Source organism: Leuciscus leuciscus (assembly GCF_965113295.1).
Source record: "Leuciscus leuciscus genome assembly, chromosome: 18".
NCBI classification, from domain to species: domain Eukaryota; kingdom Metazoa; phylum Chordata; class Actinopteri; order Cypriniformes; family Leuciscidae; genus Leuciscus; species Leuciscus leuciscus.
Genome location: NC_138742.1, coordinates 15,839,078 through 15,865,011, shown reverse-complemented (window position 1 = coordinate 15,865,011; position 25,934 = coordinate 15,839,078). Strand labels below are relative to the sequence as shown.

The window sequence follows — 25,934 nt, the reverse complement described above, 5'->3', positions numbered from 1 at the left end:
TGTTCCAATTGCTATCCCTACTTGAAGTATGAATGGTCTGTTAGCCTTACAAACAGTAGTGTTTTTGTGTACAATTTTTACTGCACTTTTTGGTTCATTATGCAACTGGTGATGTACTGACCAAAAGAAGAAGTTATCGCTCAAATCAATTTCAAACATCCAAGTATATGTAAGGAAGTTTACGATAATGACAGACACGGTAATGAGACATATCACTTTCCAAGTAAATAAATGAATACGAAAAAATTAAATATGGATTTAGGGTGTTGATAGAATTATCTGCATATTATCAAAAATTTGAAGTAGTCCACTATAACGTACAAAACAATTGTCGGAGCAGATCAGTTTGTGAAGAATTTTTGCCCATTTGTACAGTCCAGATGCCGAATGATAACCTCATCACCATATAATGGCTGGAATGAGATACTTTCCTGCAGTGATGCATTTTGTCTTCATCAAACTTTCAATCCTAATTTATGCCATAAATTTAACTTTCATCTCATCTGTCCATAGTGCATTCTTCGAATAGCTGTCATGGATCATCCAGGTGGTCTTTGACAAATAGTCATGGTGGCTAGCCTGGGGTTATTTGTGACCTCCTGATGTATTGGCTATATTTCTTCCTCTTGCACTAATTTCAAGTCCTGTGAAGACTTACAACTGTGCTTGGTTTCTTCCATTTATACACCATTTATAGATATATATACATTTATATCAAGTAGTTGTGTAAACATTTTCCACTGTCCAAAAGGCCTTTAAATCATGAAGAGTGTGCTCTAAGTCTAAGATATCAGCCACTAAAGGTAATGTTAAAAATGTTCATTTGAGTCAGGTTCATTTGAGTCAGTTGTTCTTATCTGTTTTCTGATTTTATAAATTAAACCAAATCCTCTTTTGCTATCAGTAAATTTAAATGAAAATCAGCTCACATTTGGAGTAATCTGAAACATAAATTAAATAAATACATATCAGATTAGATAAAAATGCTGTATTTATGCTCAAATGCAATTAAAGTGTCCCCCACAATAATATTAGGATTCAACAACACGTTTACGACAGCGACATCACCCCGGGAAAGTCAGTGTGGATTTTGTGCAGGCCGTGGTACTATGGACATGGTGTTTACCGCTAGGCAGATTCAGGGGAAGTGCCGAGAACAACACGTGATCTTTATATGATCTTTATTGACCTCACAAAGCCTTTGACTCAGTTTCCCACACCAGGCTCTTGCTTATTCTGCGTAAGACTGGATGCCCAGAGAAATTCGTTAACATTGTCCGTTCATTTCACGATGGCATGCTTGGTCAGGTGCTGGATGATGGCGAGCTGTCTGACCCATTTAGCATCTCCAATGGCACCAAACAGGACTGTGTGCTCGCCCCATTGTTATTCTTCTTTTCCATGATTCTGACCGTGGCTTTTAAGGACTGCGACATGGGCATTCCAATCCAGTTCTACCAGAAAGACTCGGGAGAATTATTTCAATAAACCGTACATTTATTGACAGCTCAGCAAGCTGATAATCTACAAAGTCATTTGGCGTAGGCCCTGTCCGTAGTGCATAATCCGAGAGTAATCGGATCTGCAATTCCTGCCTAAAGATGAAGGCAGGGGCGCAGCAGACCCCCCGGGAGGTATGGACAGGACCATCCTGGTGGTGGTGGGGAGGATGGGGGTAATCGTCGCTTCAGTATCTGCGAACTCAAACATGTGTAAGTACCGAGCTTTTATACATGAGCATAAGAATATGATTGGATAGAAGTGAAGGCAATAGGTGACGTAGTAATTGAGTCTTCCCGGCAGAACTTATGCTAAAGCTTTCATTTCCGCACAGATGGCAGTGTTTTCAATCTACGCAGGCTTCAGGCTCGCACAAACACACATTCCGCAATCTGCATGACCTCTTGTATGCAGATGACTGCACACTGATGGCGCACACCCTTACCGAAGCCCAGTCACTTTTCGATCATTTTCGAACTGCAGCTTCCCTGTTTGGGCTCACTGTCAGTCTAGCGAAGACAGAAGTCATTCTTCAAGCAGTAAACAAGTTAAACTCCAATCAAACGGTAATTACTGCAGGTGAAACAGTGCTGACAGCTGTTGACAAGTTCTGCTACTTGGCTAGCATTCTCGCAGCTGATGCGACAAAAGCAAAAGCTAGTGTTGCTTTCGGTTGACTGTCCAAGAGAATATGGACGAGCACAGCATTGTGGCAGCATATAAGGCTGTCATCCTCACAGTTCTGTTGTATGGAGTCCTGGACCATTTATCGCCGGCAGATTGCTAAACTTGAACAGTTCCAAATGCGCTGTCTCCGTCGTATTGCACATGTCAAATGGCATAATAAAGTCCCAGACCTGAGGCATCCCTGGTATTGAGGCCTTCCTGCTCGCTGCACAGTTTCGCTTATCTGGACATGTTGCACGTATAGCAGATTCACGCCTGCCAAAGCAGGTTTTCTATTGCTAGCTCCAGAGCGGCATGCACACTTAAGGAGGGCAACTCAAACATTACAAGGACGGCCTCAAAGCCAATTTGAAACTATGCAACATGGACCCAATTGACCTTGAACGGTTGCGGACAGGACATCATGGCGAACACAGTGCCATACTACCAGACCATACCATCCTTTGAGTCCAGCCGGATCACCAGTTGACAAACGAAGACGCCGAAAGCGCAATACCTTAAAAATAACAACATCTAGCCAGTTTATGTGTGACACCTCTGGTCGGCCTTGTACTTCGATCCTCGCATCAACAACAACTGTGACGTGATCTGTCGTGTCGACTCGACAGTTTAGACCATTAGGATTGATGAATTTACAGATTAGTCCATAAACTTTCAGACAGTCTTGAATTTCTTTTGTGATTTATTTGGATTTGACAAAGATATTTTTTTTCACTTTAAAATGTCAAATAAATATATTTAGATAAACATCTGTATCAATAGATTTTTACTTTTATTTACATTATATCTTGTGTGTTTTTATATAATCTAAGCCTATATGTGAACTGTGTAACAAATCAGCTACTGCTACAGAAATAATCTCTTAAATCAGTGCTTTGTTTTCTAGTAAAATAGCCAGTCTTAAAACAAGATAAATTGAATTGCTAAGAAATTTTTTGCAATACATTACAACTTGTCTTTTTAGAGGCTTATGTTTTTTACCCTGCTGGCAAATTTTTAAGTAAAAATACTGATTAAGAAAATGATTTTTACAGAGTATCAGAGGACTGATCCTGAAGATTTGTATATACTTCAGTTATATCTGTTATATCTGTATATCAGTTAATTTCAAGGCACTGTAACCTGATGTCATTTTTGTTTTTCTTCCTTCTTCCTACACAAATTTAAATAGTGCTCTTATAAATAAGTCCAACTGTTATTGAGGAACTGAAAGTGTTGCTGCTTTGCGCACCGCATATTTTGTCAGCCTCCTTATTATTCAATATGATACTTTAAATATACAAATCAGTCCATTTGTATACCTGTACCTTATGTATGGAATGTTAATGAAAGTCAGATATTTGTCCAATAAGGAAGGAATATCACTGTTTAGTCCAGATTTTCCTGTCTCTCCCCTGAATGTAGTTTCCATGCATGGATCACATCATTTATCTTCTTCCTCAGTCCTTGCCATGCAAGCTCTGAATCTGAAGAAGACTTATGGCAGAAAGACTGAAATTGCTGGCTCTAAGGTTAAGGCCTTGATCTCTTCTTCCTCTGCGGTTAAGGCTTTTATCTCCATCTCTCAGACAACAGAGGACAATTTCAGTAAAATATGTTTATAAATTATCTCAGTATTCTTTGGAGTTTAATGAAGTTTATTTTGATAGTCAGTAAGCTGTCCTTTATCCTGGTGGATGAGATCAGCCTCATTATCAGTGGTCCCTTTTTGCATAAAATCCTCATGAAATGATCTTTATGTCACATATTGGTTCAGTTTGCTCATTAGCATATCACTCTTCACAGTTAAAACAGCATCTTCAGCTACTCTGAATGGAAGATGTAGCAATATCTCATGACAACATGTCTTCCACATGCGTAGGACAGATACACCCGCATAAATCGCCACCTCTGCTGACACTCAATTCTAGTTTATTTTATAGGGGTCAGTACTGGTTGTCCTTGGTGGTGGAGGTGTTTATATCACTGGAGTGGTCGTGCATCGAGCTCCTGCGGGGCAGCATTGGTCGACAGCGCAGTAGAGCGAGAAGTTCACGCGACACGCTGCTGGAAAAGGCTGTGTAGATCCACGGGTTCGTACAAGAGTTCAGACTGGCTAACAACATCAGGATGGTGAAAGCCATTCCTGAAAATGAGGGAGAGGGGTAGAGAAAGTAAAATCAATTTCAAGTCAAATATCATAGAGGTCAAGTTATTGTCCTCATTTAAGGGCTATTACTAATATAAACCACATTAGAGACGGTGACACCTTGCAATGTGCTGATCTAAGAGAGGTTTCAAAACTCGACTAGCATAAAACCTTGTTTATACTTGCGCGAACACTCACCCCAGCTAACAGGGAATGTTCTCAGAACAATTTCTCTCAAAGTTATGAGCAAGCATTATTCAAGGAACGTTATCTGGTCTTAAATAACATTATCAAACATTTAGCACAAAAATTTTATGTATATATCATTCATGGAACGTTTTTCTGAATCATTTTAGTTGGACGTTCGTTTTATTTTTTTAAACGTTAGTACTTTATATTTGTTTCAGATGGTTCAGAGAACATTCAAAAGTAATGTTCAATGTTAGCAAAATGACTAAATGTTACATTCCCTTAATGTTTTCTCTAACATTCATAACCAAGACAAAAAATGTTTTTAAAACAATTAGAAATTATATTTTTTTGAACGTGTTGAAAACATTTGGAAATAATGTTTTCATAACTTAATGGGAATGTTAGTAAGAACATATTTTTGTTAGCTGGGGCCACTCTTGGCGCCTCAAGGCATTTATAGTTTATATTCGCAAAACAACAAACATACTTCAGAACCAAATCAGTAGGGTATTTACATTGTTCATTCCAGTGTTTGTTTAGTCATGTAGGGTTTGTTTATGACTTTTACAATAATTTTATGAAGTGCACGTTAATAACATTTTTGATGTTACTTTTTATTTTACACAGTATAAAGTAAATAAGTAAATTTGTAATAAGTAAAATAAGTAAAAAGAAATTTTTTAAGTAAGTAAATTAAAAAATTTAACTAAATTAAATTTGTTGTAGTTTTACACTGCCTCAAAAGTTCAAGAACAAATTCGAAATTCAAAGTCATCCAATTTGTCCTTTCTACTTATCAAAGAATCCTGAAAAAAAATGTCATGGTTTCCACAAAATACTAAGCTGCACAACTGTTTTTTTTAAATGTATAATACTAATTTATAATAATAGAAAATTACTTGGGTCCCAATTAGAATATTAGATTGATTTCTGAAGGAACATGTGACATTGAAGACTGGAGTAATGACAGCTTTGCCATCACGGTAAATTACATTTTAAAATATATTAAAATAGAAAACAGTTCTTTTAAATTGTAATAATATTTCACAACATTACTGTTTTACTATATTTTTGTGTTCTAATAAAAGTATTAAAAAGTCTTACCAACCCAAAATTTGGTAGTGTATAGAGCTTACACTTGAACAAAACAGGAAATAAAGAAATGGAAGGCTTCCAAGCAGAGATTAATAATAACAACAAATATATTATGATTTAACTTTCCATTGTGGGAAATTCAGTTAGAAAATGTCTTATACTAAACAGTTTATATGACATTCAACTGTTCAATCAATAGCAGTGTGTTGCCCATTTGGCTGCACGTAAACAGCTGAAACAAATCAAAAGCAGCTGGAGTGAGAGCACAGATGTATAGCAGCTTTCAGTGGTCTGTGGTGAGAGATATCAAAATCTGGTTAGTGATGTAAGAGCAGCAGGGAATGGAGAAGGGTTATTTATTGGTGTGAAGAAAAGGGCTTTAAATATGGATGTGTCTAGAAGAACGTGAGATGAAGAGGTGGTGGGCATTTGCAAGTAAACACTGACTTGACTCATTGCATTGACGGGCTCTACATAATTTGCAACCATTCCAATACACTTCCACAATCCAATGAGTCAGTGCTCTTGTAAAGGAATTAATTATACCCTTTTTGAACAGCCAAATGTCATCATTGAGTTGTACCTCATGCTTTACCTCCATAAATGGCTATGCTATATCCAGTACTTTGTAGTAACTGATTACATGTAATCTGGATTGTGTAATCAGATTTCAAAAAAGTACTTGTGATTAGGTTAGATTATATTGCATTTTAAAATGCTCGTAATCAGATTTTTTTTTATTGATATATGGTACGAAATAATTCTATTCAAATTCCAAACGCTTTACTAACTACAATTATCTTCATGTAATTTGTAATCAGTTATGGACTACAATTTGTAAGTAATCTACCCAGCACTGGCTATACATTTCTTGTGTCTTTAGTTTCTCACCTTGGTCAGGGGGGTTGGGGTCCCAGGCAGCCCACAGCTGTACAATGAAGAAGGGTGACCAGCACAACGTATAGACAAGCACAATGACCAGAGTCATCCTCACTGTTTTAGACATAGCTTTCGACACACCTGTAAGAGGTGGATGGAGAGGGCAAGGTGGGAAAGAGGGATTTGATGAAGTGTTGGATTCTTCAGTAGTTGTTGTCCTGTGTGGAACAGAGTATCCATGTGATGTCTGGAATGCTGCAGAGTTGCTCCAGATGGTGTGTGGGTGAGTCTGACTGTGAGGCAGCACATCAGGTGATGAATTGTGAGTCTGTGACGCTAGATCATTGGGATTGTAGCCATCCTGACAAGATTTATCACAACAATCAGTCTCTGGTGTGTCCTCAGTGTTGCAGGTGTGAGAATGGGATGAGCCACTGTTGATTTTCTTTTTATGGAGTTCTCTTGCTTCTCTCGGCATGTGTGAGACTCTAGCTTCGCTGGCCCGCTTTTTGAAGATGGGAAAGTGAAAAATGACCAGGTTCTTCTTCATGTCAGCAGAAACCACACGTTCTGATTTCAGGTAGATGTTATCATGGATCTCTTTGAATATTCGTACCTAGAGACACAAAAATAAAAGATTACATTACATAATTTTTTTAACGTGTTACTTAAATTTGACATTGCACATGCTTTATTCTGTTCTAGGTTATTACTAAAGATCACCACCAGTAGGTGTCGCTGTTCAATACACATACACATTGACACACAGGGCCCTATCATATACCAGGCGCAATACGGCGCAAGGCGCGACGCGTTTTTTTGTTTAAAAAAAAGTGTTTTTTGCTAGTTTCAGCCCGACTCAGTTATCATTTTCACGTCCTGCGCCACATTGTTTAAATAGCAAATGCATTTTGTGCACCCATGGGCGTGCTGGTCTGAAAACGAGGTGTGTTTTGAGGCAACTGAAATAGACTGCGCCATTGACCAACTGAAACCTGGTCTAAAGTCAATAGGCCCTATTTTAACTTAGGGCATGTCCGAATCCACTTTTGCTAGTTTAACAACGGGAAAAATGGCGCAACCGGCACATGGTCTAAAAGGGTTGTCCCTATTCTCTTAATGAGTAATGGGTGTGTTTTGGGCATAACGTACAATAAACCAATCAGAGTCTCATCTCCCATTCCCTTTAAAAGCCTGTTGTGCTCGCGTCATGGCCGATTCTCTATTTACATGGAGGAATTTGCATGCGGAAAAACAACGCTTCTCTAGCAAGGAAACGGATCTGCTCGTTCACGAGGTTAAAGCGCTCGAGCAGACCATCTACGGGACAAAGTGTACGCACATTGTGAACCCACTTCTCGAGTAGGTACTTATTTTGAATAAGTAATTACTTCATGACCACTAAAAAAGTACGTTCTATGAATGTGTGTAGTATGAATGTAATCTGCACGTACTACATTCACCATTTTTTTCATTATCCTGTGATCTAACAGCGTCAGTTGCATCGCTTCACTGCCATTCATAAAACCTCTCCCGTGGCCTCATGGGATAGTAAAGTGTCCATCGTATGCACACTTCAGAATCTCTCCACTTAACATGTCATATTCTTACAATTTATTTATATGTTAAGTAAAGGGGGACAGTACTTGTGTGTCAACAATTTTTGTGTAAACAAATGTATTATAATAGGCCTATATAATTCCAAAAAAGGTGGGTCGCAGCTTGATGACCATGGGGAAATGTGGGTCCCATGGCCAAACTATTCAAGGGAATAATCGACAATTATGATTTTTGTCATAATCGTGCAGCCCTACTTTCTGGTACTTTTTGCCTACTCTTTTATGAGTATTGTGAATTCAGACATACTTCATTTGTTTGGCTACATACTGTTTTTCATCTAGGGAAGTATGCGATTTCAGATGCAGCCATAGTGTTGGGTCAATCGAATTGTCTCGAATCGTTTGAGAACCCGAACCATATGAATTGGTTCATTGAAAAGATTCACTCAGATTGGCTCACTCATTCGTTAAAGGTACACTATGTAACTTTTTTTTAACAAACAAAACTGCATGCGTCTTGCAGAAGAACATTGTGAATGTCGCATCATTTTGATTTCCCCGGCAAAAACATCTCGAGTCCTTAACATAAAAATCAGTCCACAGGCTTTAATAGACAACCTAGAAAGTCGGGGGTAGGTTTCTCTTTTTTCTTTGTTCTTTTTTTTAATAGATGAAAATTCTTACATATACCCCTTTTAAATCATTTGTTAAAAAAACACTGATTTGTTCTTGAAAAAAAAAACAGCACTACTCTAAAAACAGCAGTTCTCAATTCTGGATTATCTTGAAATTTACAACATGGAGCATCTATTAGGTGGTGAATTGATTCTGGTGTTTAATATAAGGAGGATAATCCAAACTGTACAGTTTTGAGAATTACTGCTTTCTGGTCTGTAGCACTCACTTATAAAGTAAATGGTGGAGAAAACCTCTCTTAATGGAAATCTTGTTTATAAACTAAACCCAGATGGGACGTTTAACAGAAGTAAAGTCATTTAATCACCAATGAAGCTCAAGTATGAAATATTAACTGTAAGTAAAACAACCCATCATTTGTACAAACATTCATAAGAATGTCAAAAGACATCTGGAGGTCAGTGCCAAAAACAACTTTACATGTGTAAGTGTGGGGAGTTTTTCATTATTGCAGGTTTTTGTTGAGTTTTTTGGTATTTCTTTCTATGTATTTTAAGGAATATAATCTTTTTTATGCCAGTAAGACGTTTGCTTAAAGATTACCATGCAGGTGTTTAATGGTCAGACCAAAGTTTGTTTTTAAAAAATGTTTGTTGCCAAAGACACATTGTCCACACTCAGTGTGAAGCAATTTTAGGTTTGGGTTATGCACAGTGTACTTTTTCTTAAATAAGACTGGCTTGCTGGGAACGGTATCAGCTGGTGGAAGGAAAGATCTGCACATTAGAGAATTTCTCTCCTGAAATAGAACTTTACTGACCAAAACCCCTTGGCCAGGTCAGAGAGCATAATCTCACCAAACAAGCATTGTGATACATGTCATGGGATCCGCCTCCCCTCAAATGATTGTCACCCCAGCAGCTCATGATTTATAAAAAAGATAACAAAAGTTATTTTCTCCAGATCACCGCTGAGACATTTCAATAGTGTTGCAGGAATGAGTCCTAAAACCTGAAACCTGTGTTAACACAAATTCAATATATATTTTCATTTGAAAAAAATGGAAAGTGGTGTCACCAGCTTAGTGGTGGTGTCATTGCAGTAGTGCGATGTTTTTTTTAAAGCCTTCTGGCAATTGTATTAAGGCTTCAAATTTTCTTGATGAACAAAACATATACGGATTATACAATTTTGTTGGTCAAAGAGCTTATTTTCGGCAATAAAACAAAAGCCTATAGTAAAATTACATGTCACATGGATTACTTTAATGGTGTCTTTACTACCTTTCTGGGGCTTGAAAGTGGTAGTTGCATAGGCTGTCAATGTAGAGAGAAAAATCTCTCAGATTTCATTTAGAATATCTTCATTTGTGTTCTGGAGATGAACAAAAGTCTACTGGTTTGGAATGACATAAGGGTGAGAATTAATGACAGAATTTTCATTTTAGGTGAACTAACCCTTTAAAACACAACCTATACAATTCATAATTCAAAATACGAGTAAAACACCTGTGAAAAATTCCTTCATATTAACACGGTAGATTGGACTGTATTTATAAGAACTAATAGAATGTAGAGGGAGTAGAACTAAACTATAATTTATGTTGGCTCATCCAAGAAATGAAATCCCTATGTTGATTTTTTATGAAGAAACACTATTGATAAAAAACTCAAATACAGTAGTTGCTTTTAAACTAGGCCCACTAATGGTAATTCTACTGTGAATTTGTAATGTCTAACTAATGTCTTTACATTTATGTTTTTTTAAGGTGAATGTGGAAACTGGGATTAGAGACAAATTAAATGCACTGGCACCAGCAGTACCTGACAAATGGTGATAATAAAGGTAGGAAGCACAAACACGGCTACAGTCATCCAGGTGACATAGGCTTTCAGCCCCCAGGTCTCGGCAAAGTGCCCCCAGCATTCAAACACTCCTGGAGAGACCTCTGACCTGGAGAAAATAAACACCTGTAGGGAAGACAGCATTGGGAAAATATTTTAAAATAGTTCCTTTTGTGTTTCATGGAATGAATAGCACCATATGCGTTTGTAATGACTTGAAGGTGAAAATATGGCAAATATTGGGTGAATATTGTATAAGAATGCATATTCACTGACTGATACTTCCTATAACATTTTAAATGTTGTAATACTTTAGTATTGACAAACATAGTACCTGCGGCACACTGAGAACAAGGGCTAGACCCCAGGCTACCATGATGGGTGTATTCCAGCATGAAACTGCCCCTCCTTTGTAAGTCTGCAGAGGGCAGCAGATGGCGTTATGGCGGTCCACTGTCATAGCAACAATCATGTAAGAGGATGCAAACATTCCCACAATCTGCAGATATTTCACTGAGCGGCACAGCACGTCAGGACCTTGAAATCTCTCTGTGATAACCCATACCAGCTGCGGGAGCACCTGCAAAACAGTAAACTGCTGTTGGCAAGTCACTTAAAATAAATGATGCCAGGGTTACCAACTTTGGTTACCTGGCTGGAGTGAGATTTTGAATACATGGCTTGAACCAATCACAGGCACCTATAGGAGGTTTTGAGGATGCAACAATTCATTTTTAGATTTTTATCTTACCAGGTTAATGTTGTGCAATATACACTTATTTTTTTAACTTTTCAATTGCATGCTGTTTAACTCCCTAATATTACTTGAAGAGTACCGGCAAGTGATATTTCCTACTGGCCAATTCATTAAAAACATTAATAATAGAAAAATAAAAAAAGCAAGCAAGACTGTTTAAAATCACTAAATTATAGATAACAAAAACAAACCTAACAGGTCAAATGTTCTGCAGGAACATAAAGTATATTTACTTTCTTACATAAATTTAATGTCAAACAACAAATATTTTATGAAAATAATATTTTAGTCTAAATTATTGCACTCATTTTTTGTTGAGCTCCGCCTATTTGATACTCATGCACATGCGTCTTTGAAATTTAACCACGACTCGTTTGCTCTTATGACTGACTCTATGATCAAGCGCATTTTGTGTTGTCTTTGTCATTGTCATTATTTGGCGTGAGATTTAGTATGGTGACGTAAGAGCGTGAGACAGTCTGTTGGCAACCCTGTAATGTTTTGCTAAGTATTAAACAAAGTTCAGCTCACCTGAAAAAATGCCACCACAAGGTCTGCAACACACAGATTGACCATAAATAGGTGCATGGGTGCGTTGTATTTGCGTCGCCTCAGCAGAACCCACAGTACAAAGCTGTTCCCAAGTGTTGCCAGAGCGAGAACCAGACCCAGAATTCCAATCTCGGCTTGAGCCAGAGCCATGTCCCGAATCGAAACTGAACCGGGCACCTGAGTGCGGTTTATTGAGCTGTTTTGAGTGACCAACCAGAAGTATGATCCTCCTCTGAAAGTGCTGTTGAGTTCAGCATGCTCAGAGAATGCCTCTCCTGAGAAGGTCTCCATGCCTGCAAGAATTGGTCACAAGGAGGTATGATATAGATGATTTGTTTCAGAACCCATATTTAACATTGGACATCAAGTGGCAATCCAGAAGTTAATGTAAATGGTCTTGAAATGTGGAAATGTATTAAAAATGAATTGCATATGCAAAATGATTGACGTGACGGGCTGAATAGAAAAATGGGTACCACTTTACAATAAGGTTTCATTTGTTAACATTAGTCAATATAGTAACTAATATAAACTAACCATGAGACAATTTGCAATACATTTGTTACTGTATTTGTTCATCTTTGTTAATGTTTGTGAATAAAAATACAGCTGCTGTTCATTGTTTGTTCATGTTACTTCACAGTGCATTAACTAATGTTAACAAATACAATTTTTGATTTGAATAATGTATTAGTAAATGTTGAAATACACGCTGTAGAAGTGCAGTTCATTATTAGTTCAGTTTAACTAATGTAGTTGACTAACGTTAACTAATGAAACCTTATTGTAAAATGTTAAAAATACTATTTAGCTATTTTAGCTATTTTTTGAAATACATAAAGCACATCAAGTGTTTTTTTTTACAAACACTGAGGCAAATATTGTATTAGTATTAGCAAGAGGAATTTGCACTCTATAAACATATATATGTACATACACACAACACATGGCCATCGCATTGCAACTCTCGTAATTAATCTTGTTTTATGATATTTTGCCACTCAGTTAATTAAGCAATTTCACAGACACACAAAAAGCAAGCAAACAAATCTGCTTCCTCTTCCACTCTTTGATTTGTTTTATTCCCCATGGCTACAGTTTTTTTTTTTTTGGCAAAATAAGTCTGTCAAGTCCTCTCTTTTTTGTTTTGTTTTCAAAATTTTCCCTGACTTGATTTGACTCCTACTATCCCACCCAGCTTAGTCCATCACATTCGCTCCCCATTAGTATCTCTCTCATCCCTGATTGACTCCATAAAGTCCTCCTCCTCCTTCCTCCTCCCTCTGTTTTTCCGTTGCCCATTCCTTTACCCCATTTTCTATCGCTTCCTCTGTCTGTTATCAACTGCTCCTTGATCCCAATAAAAGCTGGTTTATTTTCTTAACTATGCAAATAAATAATAAAAATAAAAATATCAGTTGCAAAAATGAGACTGACAGTTTGAGAAAGAGTGGTAGCATGAGACGCTGGGTTAAATAAACAGAGAGGAGGAGTTGGGGTGAGCAATCGGATACAGGGCATGAGATGAGAACACAAAAGAGAAATAACTATAGGGCCATTCATACCAATACAAAGTTTGCCCATATATGAGAATAAGAAAGGCTATGTTAAATGGGAACAATTGTCATCTTTCTTATCTACTGATGCTAGACCCAACACATTAAAAACAGTAACTATTTATAAATGTAATTTTTACTGACAAATGGATCCAGTGCTCCTTTTACAGGAACATCTCCCCGCTCTAAAAATGCTTGTCATTTTAATAGAAAAAGAATGAAAAATGCTATAGAGAAAACCTAACTACCGGTAAGTTGCCAAAGTACCAAATATGGTGTAATTAAAAATTTTTTTTTTTAGGTTTTACAGGACGACATATGCAATGTTATTGTTAAATAATGCTGCATTATATACCAAGTTCTGTTATGAAACTCAAGATGTTACGGGTCAGTTTGACCCATTTTGATTTTTGAGTTGTCTGAAATACCGGTTAACCTATGCTTTTTCTAATTTAGGGTCATGAACATGCATGCAAAGTGTCAACATGCTGATGTGTTTTGACATATACACACATAACTACAACTACTATTACGTTTGTGATGTTCGTGGGTCAATGACCAAATACATTAACATTGTCATATCCATTATCGTGCTAAACTCTTCAGAGAGTTGTCATGATAGAAAGATTTACCATTTATATAACACTGTATAAATAATGAATAACTGTAATTATTACTCAAAATTGTATTATATTTAATAATACTATACATTCACTTTTATACGTGCAAATATAAAATTATGTTTGTTAAAAATCATGTTTGTTAGTGAAAGAGTGCCCTATTACTTTTCAATGAAAACTGTAAAAGGACGTTGTGGACACATTATTATTACTACTATTTTATTTATGGTACAAAGGAGAGTAGTTTACTATATTAGGAACTTTGGAGAATTAACATTTAGGCTCATGATATATATATACAAGCAGCTAAATACCATCCCATAATGCATGAAACATTATCATCATACATTACACAGTGAATCTGAATGGATTTTATAGTGTGTAACAAAGACACAATGGGGATAATTCATCATGGACTGGTTAAACCTGGATACTTGATAATACCTATTCATTCATTTCATTATACTTTGAAATTAAATTAAATTAAATTAATTATACATTATATAGTCCAATCTAAAAAAATGAGATGCCTATTATACAGTTTCTGCCTATCCATCTCTTTATCATGTCTTTGACGCTACCTTTCCCTTTGTTTCTACACATTTTCTCCCTTCCTTTATGTTTCTCATTCGATCTCTCTCTTTCTGAAAGACCATTGTTTTCCAGCAATCGCTTCATCTTAAATCAATGTGAGGTTTCTTTACACTGCGTGTGAGCTGTATGTCTGTGTAATTATCTGGGCTTTGGTGGTAATATAGTATTCTGACAGAAAATTGTATTCAGATTTTTTTTATTTAGATTTGTAAAAATTATTTACATAGCCTTTAATCAGTGATCTGAAAGTACATTTGATTTATTATTTTTTTATATTGAACCATTTAACTCTTTAGCCCTGAATACTGGTCTAAATAATATAATAATGTTTCATTTAGAAAAGTAATTTACAGCAGCTCATAAATAATACCTGATAATATCTATCATCTGTCATTCTACTAGCACCCTATACTTCATTCTCTTTCAGAAAATATAAATACTAAGATTGCAAAACTCTTGTTTTTTACAAAATGAGTTTTTTTAAATGTCTTGCGCTGTCTTTCCAGGTCCAGTCATAAATAAAAGCGAGTGTCCTTGTCACAGCTGTGTTTGAGGTCATCCTCTGAAGCAGCTGATGCATGAGCTGTTCGTTTTACCCTTGCTTTGACATTTTCTACCTTTCCTTGAATCCCTTTCCCTCTGAGGAATCCACTAATATGGTGCAGCAGAAATGTTCACCTAGACTAAATATAGCTGATGATAGAAAAAAGCACTTTGCTTTTGCCAGCCGCTTTTTTATGCAGAATACTTGAAAGTGTTTTAAACTTGGTTAGACAGCAAAGGTATTGGTGTGATGGTGTGCTTGGACAGATCACCTCAGGCTGCTCCAAGACGACTGGCCATGAAATAATTGTGCAGTGAGTTGTTTTATTAAATGCATAATAAGTATGGCTTAATCAATTGGGAAGGCAGTTTATCTTTTTGAAAATGGTCAGTGAAAGGAAGTGCGTAAAATTGTCAATGTTTATTGTCAACCTCAGGATGTCAAACTTATACGAGCTGCTTTATTTAGCATTAAGCATTTTTTTGTAAAAACCATGCAGGTACAAGCTTAATAGTATGTTTTTTGGTCATTAAAATTAGTTAAAAAATTTAAAATAGTTTTGGACTATGATGTGAATATTGGTTCGACAGATTATGTAAACATTATGATATAATGACCATTATGATCATTTTAATATTAGATAATAATTTATCAAATATATCTAATAGTTATCACTGCAGACAATGTTATTTGCATCCTTTAACATTACGGGACACAAAATTGTACCATATTCAAATAAAAAAATATTTGATTTTACGGGAATCATGATACTTTTGCACTTAAAGAGTCTGAAATTAAATAATTTCCTAATTATATTGTTTCGATTGGGTGGTTGCAGTATTAAAGGGATAGTTCACTTTGAAATAAAATGTTGGTATGTTTTAGCTTAACTCAAGGGCATCCAATATGTAGGTGTCTTTGTTTCCGCAGTAGTTTCAATTTTGATATTTTTAGGTCAAACCGTTCTTGTCTGTCAGTCATATAATGCAGGTCTATGGTCACCACCTCAAAGAGCATGCACAGAGAAGTCCAAATTAAACAATTCCCCATCGTAAGTACACATTGATGGCCTAAGACACGAAACAAGTGGTTTGTGTGAGAAAACGAACAATATTTATATCGTTTTTAAAAACGGAAAGCGCCGGAAGTGATCTCTTGTGCATGTACGTCACTCATTGTTTGCGCAGACTAAGCCAGAATGCGCGCACACGTCACACACCAGGAAGCGCGCGCGCCCTCAGATCACTTGGACGTGGTTGTGTCAGTACAAGAGGTAAAAACGATATAAATACTGTTCGTTTTCTCACACAAACCGCTCGTTTCGTGTCTTAGGCCATCAATGTGTACTTATGATGGGGAATTGTTTAATTTGGACTTCTCTGTGCATGCTCTTTGAGGTGGTGACCATAGACCTGCATTATATGACTGACAGACAAGAACGGTTTGACCTAAAAATATCAAAATTGAAACTACTGCGGAAACAAAGACACCTACATCTTGGATGCCCTTGAGGTATGCTAAAACATACCAACATTTTATTTCAAAGTGAACTATCCCTTTAAGCACATGACAAGGGAGAATACAACGAGAACAATATAAATCACATATACTCAGCAACACTCTGGAAACACGGAATTAAGCACTACCACAGGGCTTAAAAACACAGGGAGTAATCGTGGCTTGCGAAGGGCAGGAAACAGGAGGAGATGATGGCGGGAGAGACCGGGGTGGCAATGTTGGTGGGAGGAGCCAGGGAGGAGACGAGAGCAGAAGGAGCCAAGTTGGAAACCAAAGCACAGCCAGGACAAATGACCACAGTGGAGTCGAGGGAGGGAGGAGCCCTAGTAGCACGACAGACTTAGACAGAGCTGATGGAGGTGGAGACTCAGGTGGTGTCGAAGAGACGATGAGACCAAACGACGCCGAATCTGGAGGCCGAGGTGGAGCCGCAGCGATGAACGTCCAAGGTGGAGCCAGGGTGCCGGGGAACTGAGGTGTAGCCAAAGGGGTGGAGGGACGTGGCGCAGGCAGAGTGGTGACTGACCAAGGCATAGCCGGAGGGTGATGGTCCCAGGTGGAACCAAGGGAGGGAGGAGCCAAGGTGGAGTCAATTGGTCGACAGGCCGAGGTGGAGTGAAGGGCTTGACGGCTGGCTGTGGAGCCAGGGGATCCCCTAGCCAAGGCCGAGCTGGAGCCTGGAAGACTCAAGTCAGATCCATGCAGCAGAGTGGAGTCAACAAAGGGGGAGCCGAGGGTCTGAAGGGAAACAGGGGAGGCAGGTTTGAAGGACTGTCTTTAGTAGAGGATGTGTAAGAGGGAGGCTGCGTGGGATCTTTGGAGACACAAGAGACTTGGAGCTGGGCTAGACCAGTGGAGACACAGGAAACTTTGGAGCTGGGTGGGGACGGGAGACTCAGAGAAATATCCTCTTGCACTTCCTTGTAAAAATTTCTAGAGGCCATATGCAGCTCACCCTCAGCTTCTGGAGTATAGGCGGGGCTCCATTCCATTCCCACAAACTTCACGAGGACACCAACTGGCATGGACAATGTTGCTGGTTCACACACCTGGTCAGCCTCTCTGTGGGGCTCGTACTCCACTGTAATGATCAGCTCAGGCGTCCACTCTGGCGTTGCCATCGCGTCAGGCTTGGGCTCTTCGTCTGCGCTGGGCTCTGGCATAGGCACCGTGCAGTGTGTGGGAGCCGTCTGGCTGGGCTCTGGGTCCGGAGTGGGGCTGGCGATGTCCTCCGCAGCGGGACAGATGGTGAACGCCAGTCTGTTGTTCCCCAACACCCACTCAACGAAAGTGGCGAAATCCCCCTGAAGACCGCTCACAGGCAGATACACAGAGTCCGGATAGTGGTTGGGGCACGCCAGATCTAAAAAGTCCCTTGTGTGGTTTTTGCTCCTTCTGCTCAAGATAGAGCATCTGGACGGCCGGCATCTGGATGGTCCTTTTAAATAGTCTTTAATAATAATCTAACTAGGAACACACAGGAGAAGCGCAGAAATATTCTAGAAAAACACACCCACTAAATCATAAATAGCACTGAACCAAGAACAGAAGTTTAAATATATAGGGAGTAATGAGGTAACTAGAGTTCCCTTTCGTTCGGGAACTCCTACGTCTCGTCGGAGGAGTTTCCAATGAATTGGGATCACGCTAGGGAGACCAATTGCCTTCGAGTGAATTAAAACGAGCCAATAAACATTGGCATGCAACACTTGCATTCCGTGGCCCGCCTACAAGCGCGGGTATAAAGGTGGAAGCAAGCGCATACACAAACGCTTTCTGCTTCGGAGCCGACCAGTTGTGTCCTCTGAGTGTATGAGCGTTTTGGATTGTGTTTCCGTGAAGCTCAACGAGTCTGCTGTTTCGGGACCTCTTTTGTGTTGGTGTTACGGCGCGGCAGTGATCTTCGCGATCTCCCGGATCCCATCTGTTACTTCAAGCGATCTGCTTTTTCAAAAGAGCTGTTGTCACAGCTGGTATTCGGTTGAGTGCACACAGTGGGCTTGCTGTTTCCCCGCTGTGTTGCCGCATTTATCCCTGCGTGCTTCAGCACACTAAAAAGAGCTTTCTCTGAAAGAGCAACACGAGTGAAGATCGCGTCCTTTTAAGGATGACGTTTCACCCGTGTGTTTCTGGGTGCGGTCAATATCTGCCTCCGGTTGATGGTCACGATCGCTGCCTCACGTGTTTGGGCCTCGCGCACGCTGAGGCAGTGTTCGTGAATGAGTCATGTTCTCATTGCGGGAACATGACCATCGCGACACTGAGATTGAGACTGAGATCCCTCAAACGAGGGGGAGTCCCTTTGGCGATTCCCCGATCTAGTGCTTCTTCTGGTTCAGTTCAGAAAAAGCCTACTTCGGCTAATTCCATTGGTGGTCTGAGGATTATTGTGAGGAATAACCCGCCGGGTGAAAGACCCCCACGGGCCCCTCAATCCTCCGTGTCGCTGCCATCGGAGTCTTCGACGGAGACGGCCGGGCCATCTCGTGTGGCTCCGGTTGTTTCCTTCGGAGCTCCACCGGACGATCAGATGTCGATCGCTGCATCGGAGGGAGAGCGGTCATCTTCTGGGGAGGACGACCCGGCTGCGTTGCCCCCTTCGGGTGTGGTAGCGTTGCCCGAGTCGGACCCGGAAATGGCCGCTATGCTTTCCCGGTGCGACCGCGAGTGTCGGGCTCGTGTGGAATCCTCCACCGTGTCCCGAACCCTCGCGGCTCGACGATTCTGCCTCTGCCCTGCATGCCATGGCGCTTCTCCAGGTTCACCAGGCGAAGGCGCTATGCGACATGCAGGAGGGTGGTACTGATCCAGGGGTGCTCCAAGAGCTGCGTACGGCGACGGACCTTGCCCTACGGGCGACGAAAGTCACCGCACGTTCCCTGGGCCGGGCGATGTCCACTCTTGTGGTCCAGGAGCGACACCTGTGGCTCACCCTGGCTGATATGAAGGAGTCGGACAAGAGTAAGCTCCTGAACTCCCCCATATCCCAGGGTGGGCTCTTCGGCGACGCGGTGGAGGATTACGCCCAACAGTTCTCCGCCGCCCAAAAGCAGTCGGAGGTGATTAAACACATCATGCCACGGAGACAGGGTGCTGCTGCCCAGTCCTCACCGGCTGCGCCTCCGGCTGCTCGTCACCGAGGGCGCCCTCCTGCCGCCGCCTCCGCCCCTGCTCAGCCTAGGCAGCAGCCTCCACCTAAGCAGCAGGGTGCTGGCCGCAAGAGAGCCGCCCAGCCTGCTCCCAGCGCCTCTAAATCTCCAGGCAAGAGGAGAGGGAAGAGACCCTGAGACAGGCGACCCGGGGGACATGCCTGCTGCTCTACGGGAGTGTGCCTCTGCACCACTCCTTCCCCCGGAGGAGGGCCGGGTGGAGAATCTTTTGTTTCCTTTTGTTTCTGTTCCGCCGCTGGCCAGCAGACCAGCGATACCCAAAGTTTCAATAAAAGAGCAGTTTCTATTTCCCCTGGGTCACACATGGTCGAGACTGGTAGTCCAGGACGACGCTAATTTGCCTCGCCACTCCCAGTCTCCTCCATCCAAGAGGGCCAGAATGACAGTGTGCGCCGCCACGTTGCCTCGCCGCTCTCATTCCCCTCGTCCCAGTGCTCAGATGACAGTGATGCCGCCCCGGCCTCATTACTCTCATCTCCCGCTGGTCAGGGAGGTGCGGAAACCTGGACTCGATCCCCTCGGGCGTCGTTTCTCGTTTCCCCTCCCTCCTTCGCCTCGGGGCAACGAACAGTCGAATGCCTCCATGCCTTCCCTGTCGTCTGGCCCCGCGTGGAAGCAGGCTCCACTTCCGGCCGCTTCAGTGCCTCCGGAGTCGAGTCCCTGCCTTCCACCTCGCTGCCCCACCCCGGGTACGCCGGTGGTCCGGGTCGGTTCACTGGTACGGTTCTTCGAAGCCTGGCTAGCGCTTCCCAGGCCGCCCCGGTGGCTCACCCGTACCATCCGGCTCGGCTACGCAATTCAGTTTGCTCGCCGGCCTCCCAGGTTCAGGGGTGTCCGCTTCACCCATGTGCGGTCAGTGGATGCCCCTGTCTTGCGGAAAGAGATCGACGTCCTGCTGGCAAAGGACGCGATCGAGCCGGTCCCTCCAGCCGAGATGAGGTCTGGGTTCTACAGCCCTTACTTCATTGTACCCAAGAAAGGCGGTGGGCTATGGCCAATCCTGGACCTGCGGGTTTTGAATCGGGCCCTGCACAAGCTCCCGTTCAAAATGCTCACGCAGAAACGCATCTTCGATTGCATCCGTCCCCAGGATTGGTTTGCAGCGATCGACCTGAAGGACGCGTACTTTCACGTCTCGATTCTTCCTCGACACAGACCGTTTCTTCGAGGGTCGGGCGTATCAGTACAAAGTCCTGTGTCTTCACGAAAGTCGCGGAGGCGGCCATTGTTCCCATGAGAGAACATAGCATTCGCATTCTCAACTATCTCGACGACTGGCTTATAATAGCTCACTCGCGAGACCTGTTGTGCGAACACAGGGACATGGTGCTTCGGCATCTCAGCCGGTTGGGGCTTCAGGTCAACTGGGACAAGAGCAAACTCTGCCCCACGCAGAGGATCTCTTGTCTCGGTATGGAGCTGGACTCGGTCAGCTGGACTGCGCGCCTCACGGAGGAGCGCGTCCAGTCAGTGCTCAACTGCCTCAAGTCCTTTCAAGGCAGGTCAGCGGTCCCACTGAAACAGTTTCAGAGGCTCCTGGGGCATATCGCAGCCGCGGTAACGCCGCTCGGCTTGCTGCATATGAGACCGGCGACAGGCGAGGCGGATCGCCGGTCGCCAGGCTTGTTACCTCTCTCTTGAGCTGAGTACAGGCTGGGGTCCTATGTAGTGGTCCCTACGGCGACCCCATAGGTGTTTTCCACGTTCGGTTACCCTCCGGGTTAGCCAGTGTCTTCCCCTTGACAGACTCTGTCTGTCGTCTCTGCTGAGTACGCTCCCACCCTCCGGGCTGGGACTACCCCAGAGACTGCCGTGTGTTCACTACCCTACGGGCTAGTGCACATGTGTATTCCTAGTGCCTCCCTTCGGGCAAGTTATGGGCAAGTTATTTGCAAGATGCTGATGTTGATCGAGCATTCATCGAGAGAGTTACAGCATCGGAGCGAGTATCACCCTTCAGATAGTGTGTGTGTGTAAGATGTTTACACTTGCACTTTTCTTATATTTCAAGACTCAAGTATTTGACATTTTGGGAATGTAATAAATATTGACATGACAATCAATTTGAAACCCTTACACTTAAATATTTGTTTTCAGAATGGGATTTTTCCTGATAACAGGATTTCCAGTTTTTCTGACTTCCTTTTCTGACCCTATGCTTACCTCAAGTTGCCTTTTGGGACATGCATGCATACATACGTACATATCATACTTGCCTGTTGAAAGCAGTTTATTTCAGCATCATATAAAATAAACAATAATGATGATAATAATATTAAAGCAAACACAGCTCTGGTATCGGAATAGTATCCGTATCGGCCGATATCCAAATTCAGGTATCGGGATCGGATCGGAAGTGAAAAAATGTGGATCGGTGCATCCATAGAAAGAGTGCATTGTTATCTTTGTGATTTTAAAATAATTGAAGAAAACATACTTTGATGTTGGCTTGAGTAAGTCCTAACTTTGAACCGGGACTCGAACTCTGATAAATCACAGGTACAGCATTGACAATGAGTTTCTGCGCTCCAAATTTTTCTCTGTGCACTCAATCTTCACATGATGTGCGAGCTACTGTCTGTATGAGTGTTTGTGTGCCACAATGCATCAGCGCAGTAGTTCAATATAATGATACACATCCGAGGGTCTAAAATCGCTTCAATGTTCAAACTGGCAAGCCTTAAAACAAATACAATTGACTAAATTTAGTGAAGACGCAAGTGAAAGTGATTTGGCTTCAGTGTTCGCAAGTTATCAGAGACACAACGCAGCTTGGCTCTCTGTGTCACTGAAAACATCTTGCAAGCACTGAAGTGAGATATTTTCCATATCGTTGTTCTTGAATGGTGTGAAATCGCTTGAATGTTCAAACTGGCAAGCCTTTAAACATACAATTGACAAACTTTCATGATTCAAGCGAAAGTGATCTCGCTTCGGGGCTCGCGGACTGTCTGCCTGTGTTTTGACTCGGTGTTTGAGTTCGCCTCCATGTTGCTTCCATGCCGCTGAATGTTTTTAAGGGGAAAGTATTAACAGGATTAAAAAAAAGGTTCTAAATTTCAGATTAAATTACTTTTCGATCAATCGTTCAGCCCTAGAGGTAACTAAATGAAAGACAGGTGAACGTAATCAGAAACTATAGAAACAAAAAAGGATCAGGAACACAGGCAAACTGAACCAAACTGAAACTAAATAGAACCAAAGCCTACACCTGACAAATATATATTAATACACTTTTTTCTCATTTGCACATATAATTGTTTTTAAGTGATTAACGAGCTTGGCTAACCTTAAATATTCATTTAACCTTATTTTCACAGCTCTTATTTTTCACTTATACTGACAAACAGAATAAAGATTTTTTTTGCAAAGTAATTGAAAAAGAAATTGAATTGGACTTCCGGAAATTGGCCAGAATATCATATATACAATTATATAATTGCTCAAGATGGTGAGCGTCAAGAAAACAGGTCAGGTTGCAACAGTTTAGTGCGTCATTAAAAATTGAATTTATTTCCAAAATACTTTCTTAAGTTTTATCTTCCAATGGCTTACGCAATTGCAATTAATTTTCCGGGTCATGAATGCCTATACATGTCATGTATCATAGTATTCAGCACCTTATTAATTTAATCAACTGCACACTAAAATATTGCGTCAGCATGTTTCCAAAACCTCCCTGTTGGATTTCAACAGCTTCTCACTCCTGATAAGAACATCTTGGGGAACCTCTTGCAGAATGAATGGTTTCAGAAAGTTCACAGGGACCATAATAAGAGATAGTGATAAAATAATAATATAAAAATAATAATACATGACCTTTATCTTCATTATTGCATTGATTCATTTTTCTTTCTTAAATACTATATTATATCTTCACTTATACAAGAGCTACCCAAAATTGCCAAAAAGGTGAGGGAAAGCTAGATTTTAGATCATGATATGGGCATTATCTACACACCCGATGTTTAAATGCTACTGCCCTACCAGCTAACCTTGGGTTTCCTTTAGACTTTTACTGACACCATCAATCTCATGCCCTGAGATACTCTTACTGTTTGCAGAAGTTGAAACTAGGAATAGCAATGCAATGTTTATGCCATATAACATTCTCCATGTTCTGAGAGATTAAACAGTTAGCGGATGAAGCAGCATTTTTCTCATACAGTGACCACATCACAAGTCTGGAAGAGCAAAACTCATCAATATGGCACTAAATGTGAACAAATTAGTTGTGCTTTGTTTCCACATTCCAAAGTAGTCATTTACAAACTAGTATATGGGTTGTTGACATGTCCATGCATTTTTAAGTGTAGGAGATTGTGGATTACTGTACATGATTGTGTAGGAGAAAGTCTTTTAACCACTTTTAAAAGCCTTTTGAATTTGTAAAAATACACACTACACACATTCTATGTAGTCTCTCAATTAATGTGAATTTATGTGTCATGAAAACGGCATATAATTCTAAAATAAGTAGCAATTAAATTTGGCTATTTAAGATAGTTTTAGATGCAATATGTCAACTTCCCACAAGTATTTCATGTCAACACACCATATGTTTGACCGAACAGACAACAATTATTTAGTTTATCCATATGTGTGTGAATGTATATTTTTGTGCATTAATTTCTCGCCTCACCTTCCGTCATTGCATGTTTCTCACTTTAATAGAAGTTCGTCTTTTATTTTGTTGCCCTAAAACAAATAAATAGATCAGGCATGAATCAAATAAAAATGGGAAAAATACTTTTCTATATTTCAAAATAAGTTATCAACAATTCAATAGGACATTCATTTAATATGACTTTTCTGGAGAAAGTTGTGGAGGGAAAACTGCCCAGCACATAAAAACTATAGTTCTGTCAGTATGGCATGCATACTCCCATTCTAATGGATTCGGACATAGTTTGCCTTACTAATGCTGAATTATTCTTACAGTAAATAACATTGAAAGTGTTCTCTGGGCACTTTTAAAATTACATTGGTATTAGAACAATTTTATTTTCATATTATACCATACTCTGAAAACATCTGTAATTTTTTTAATATTTATTTATTTATTTATTTATTTTCTTTTGCATAAATGTTTAAAAGGATGTTTATTTATTTGTATAGGCAAAACAAACTTAACAAGAAAATATTTTTTGCAGTGCATGCATTTTATATTAAAAAAAAAACTTACTCTGTGTTCTTGAATCAGCAGCAATAATCCATGTGTTTTCTTCAAAGCTGCAGTTTTGCTTCGTGATGGGTAGTTGACATAAGAGCTTCCAAGCTGCCTCTAAAGAGCGTTGAGATATTTCACCACCCTTTGTGAACTTGTAAAGCTGTAGTTTCGCAGCTTTCACCCAAGCTTATGTTCACAGAATTCAGAGCTTCATTTCTTCAAGGAGCCCTCGGATAGAGGCACACAATTTATTCCAAGAAATGTCCCACCGTTCCTGAGACTCTGCATGTCTGAGCTTTAATTTCCCACATTACATGAGCACCGGTGCACTGATGCCGTTGAATTTGAGCCTGGCTTAGTATAAACATATCTCTTACATGCACTCGCCCTCTCTCTTCCTTTGCTCCCTCCCTTCTCTCCTTTTCTCAGGTCTCTTGTGTTGTAAGATGAGGGGAGGAGCCAATATCATGAGGTGTTCTTATACATCCATCTCCACTGTGACACAGATAACAGATAAATAGAAGCTGAGAGCTCTTTGTCATAACTTGTGCTATAGTGACAATGTTTAGACTTGGTGATCTGTGTCAATATTTGCTTTCATATTTACATTAACCTCCTCTGGGTGTGACTGCACTCTTGAATTGTTTTATACCGTTGGACTAATAAGATGCCTGATTAACATTCACACAATATGTGTAAATTGTGAAATGTCTTTGCATGTCTTCAGCTGTTTGCCGATTATTTTCTGCCTTTAACATTTTCAAAAATATACCTCTTTTATAAGTTTCCCAGTTGTGTCCCTAATTTTTTTGATATATTATATATTCATATATATACGTATATTATAATATATTATGGATATATTATAAATTATATATACATATAAATTAATAGGTACAATTATTTAAAATTAGATCATATCAGCCTGAAAAT

At 40.3% G+C, this 25,934-nt stretch overlaps 1 protein-coding gene across 1 annotated transcript; it reads right to left on the bottom strand.

Moving 5' to 3' along the window:
- Positions 1 to 1,583: 1,583 nt before the first annotated feature.
- On the bottom strand, positions 1,584 to 25,412 carry avpr2aa (arginine vasopressin receptor 2a, duplicate a). The gene is made up of 7 exons (XM_082144709.1): positions 25,017 to 25,412; positions 24,474 to 24,529; positions 11,809 to 12,122; positions 10,855 to 11,100; positions 10,500 to 10,646; positions 6,494 to 7,097; positions 1,584 to 4,312 (listed from the first exon to the last, which is right to left on the bottom strand). Exons 2-7 carry the CDS (start codon positions 24,481 to 24,483, stop codon positions 4,113 to 4,115), a joined length of 1,521 nt encoding a protein of 506 aa, XP_082000835.1. The 5' UTR covers positions 24,484 to 24,529; positions 25,017 to 25,412; the 3' UTR covers positions 1,584 to 4,112.
- Positions 25,413 to 25,934: the final 522 nt, after the last annotated feature.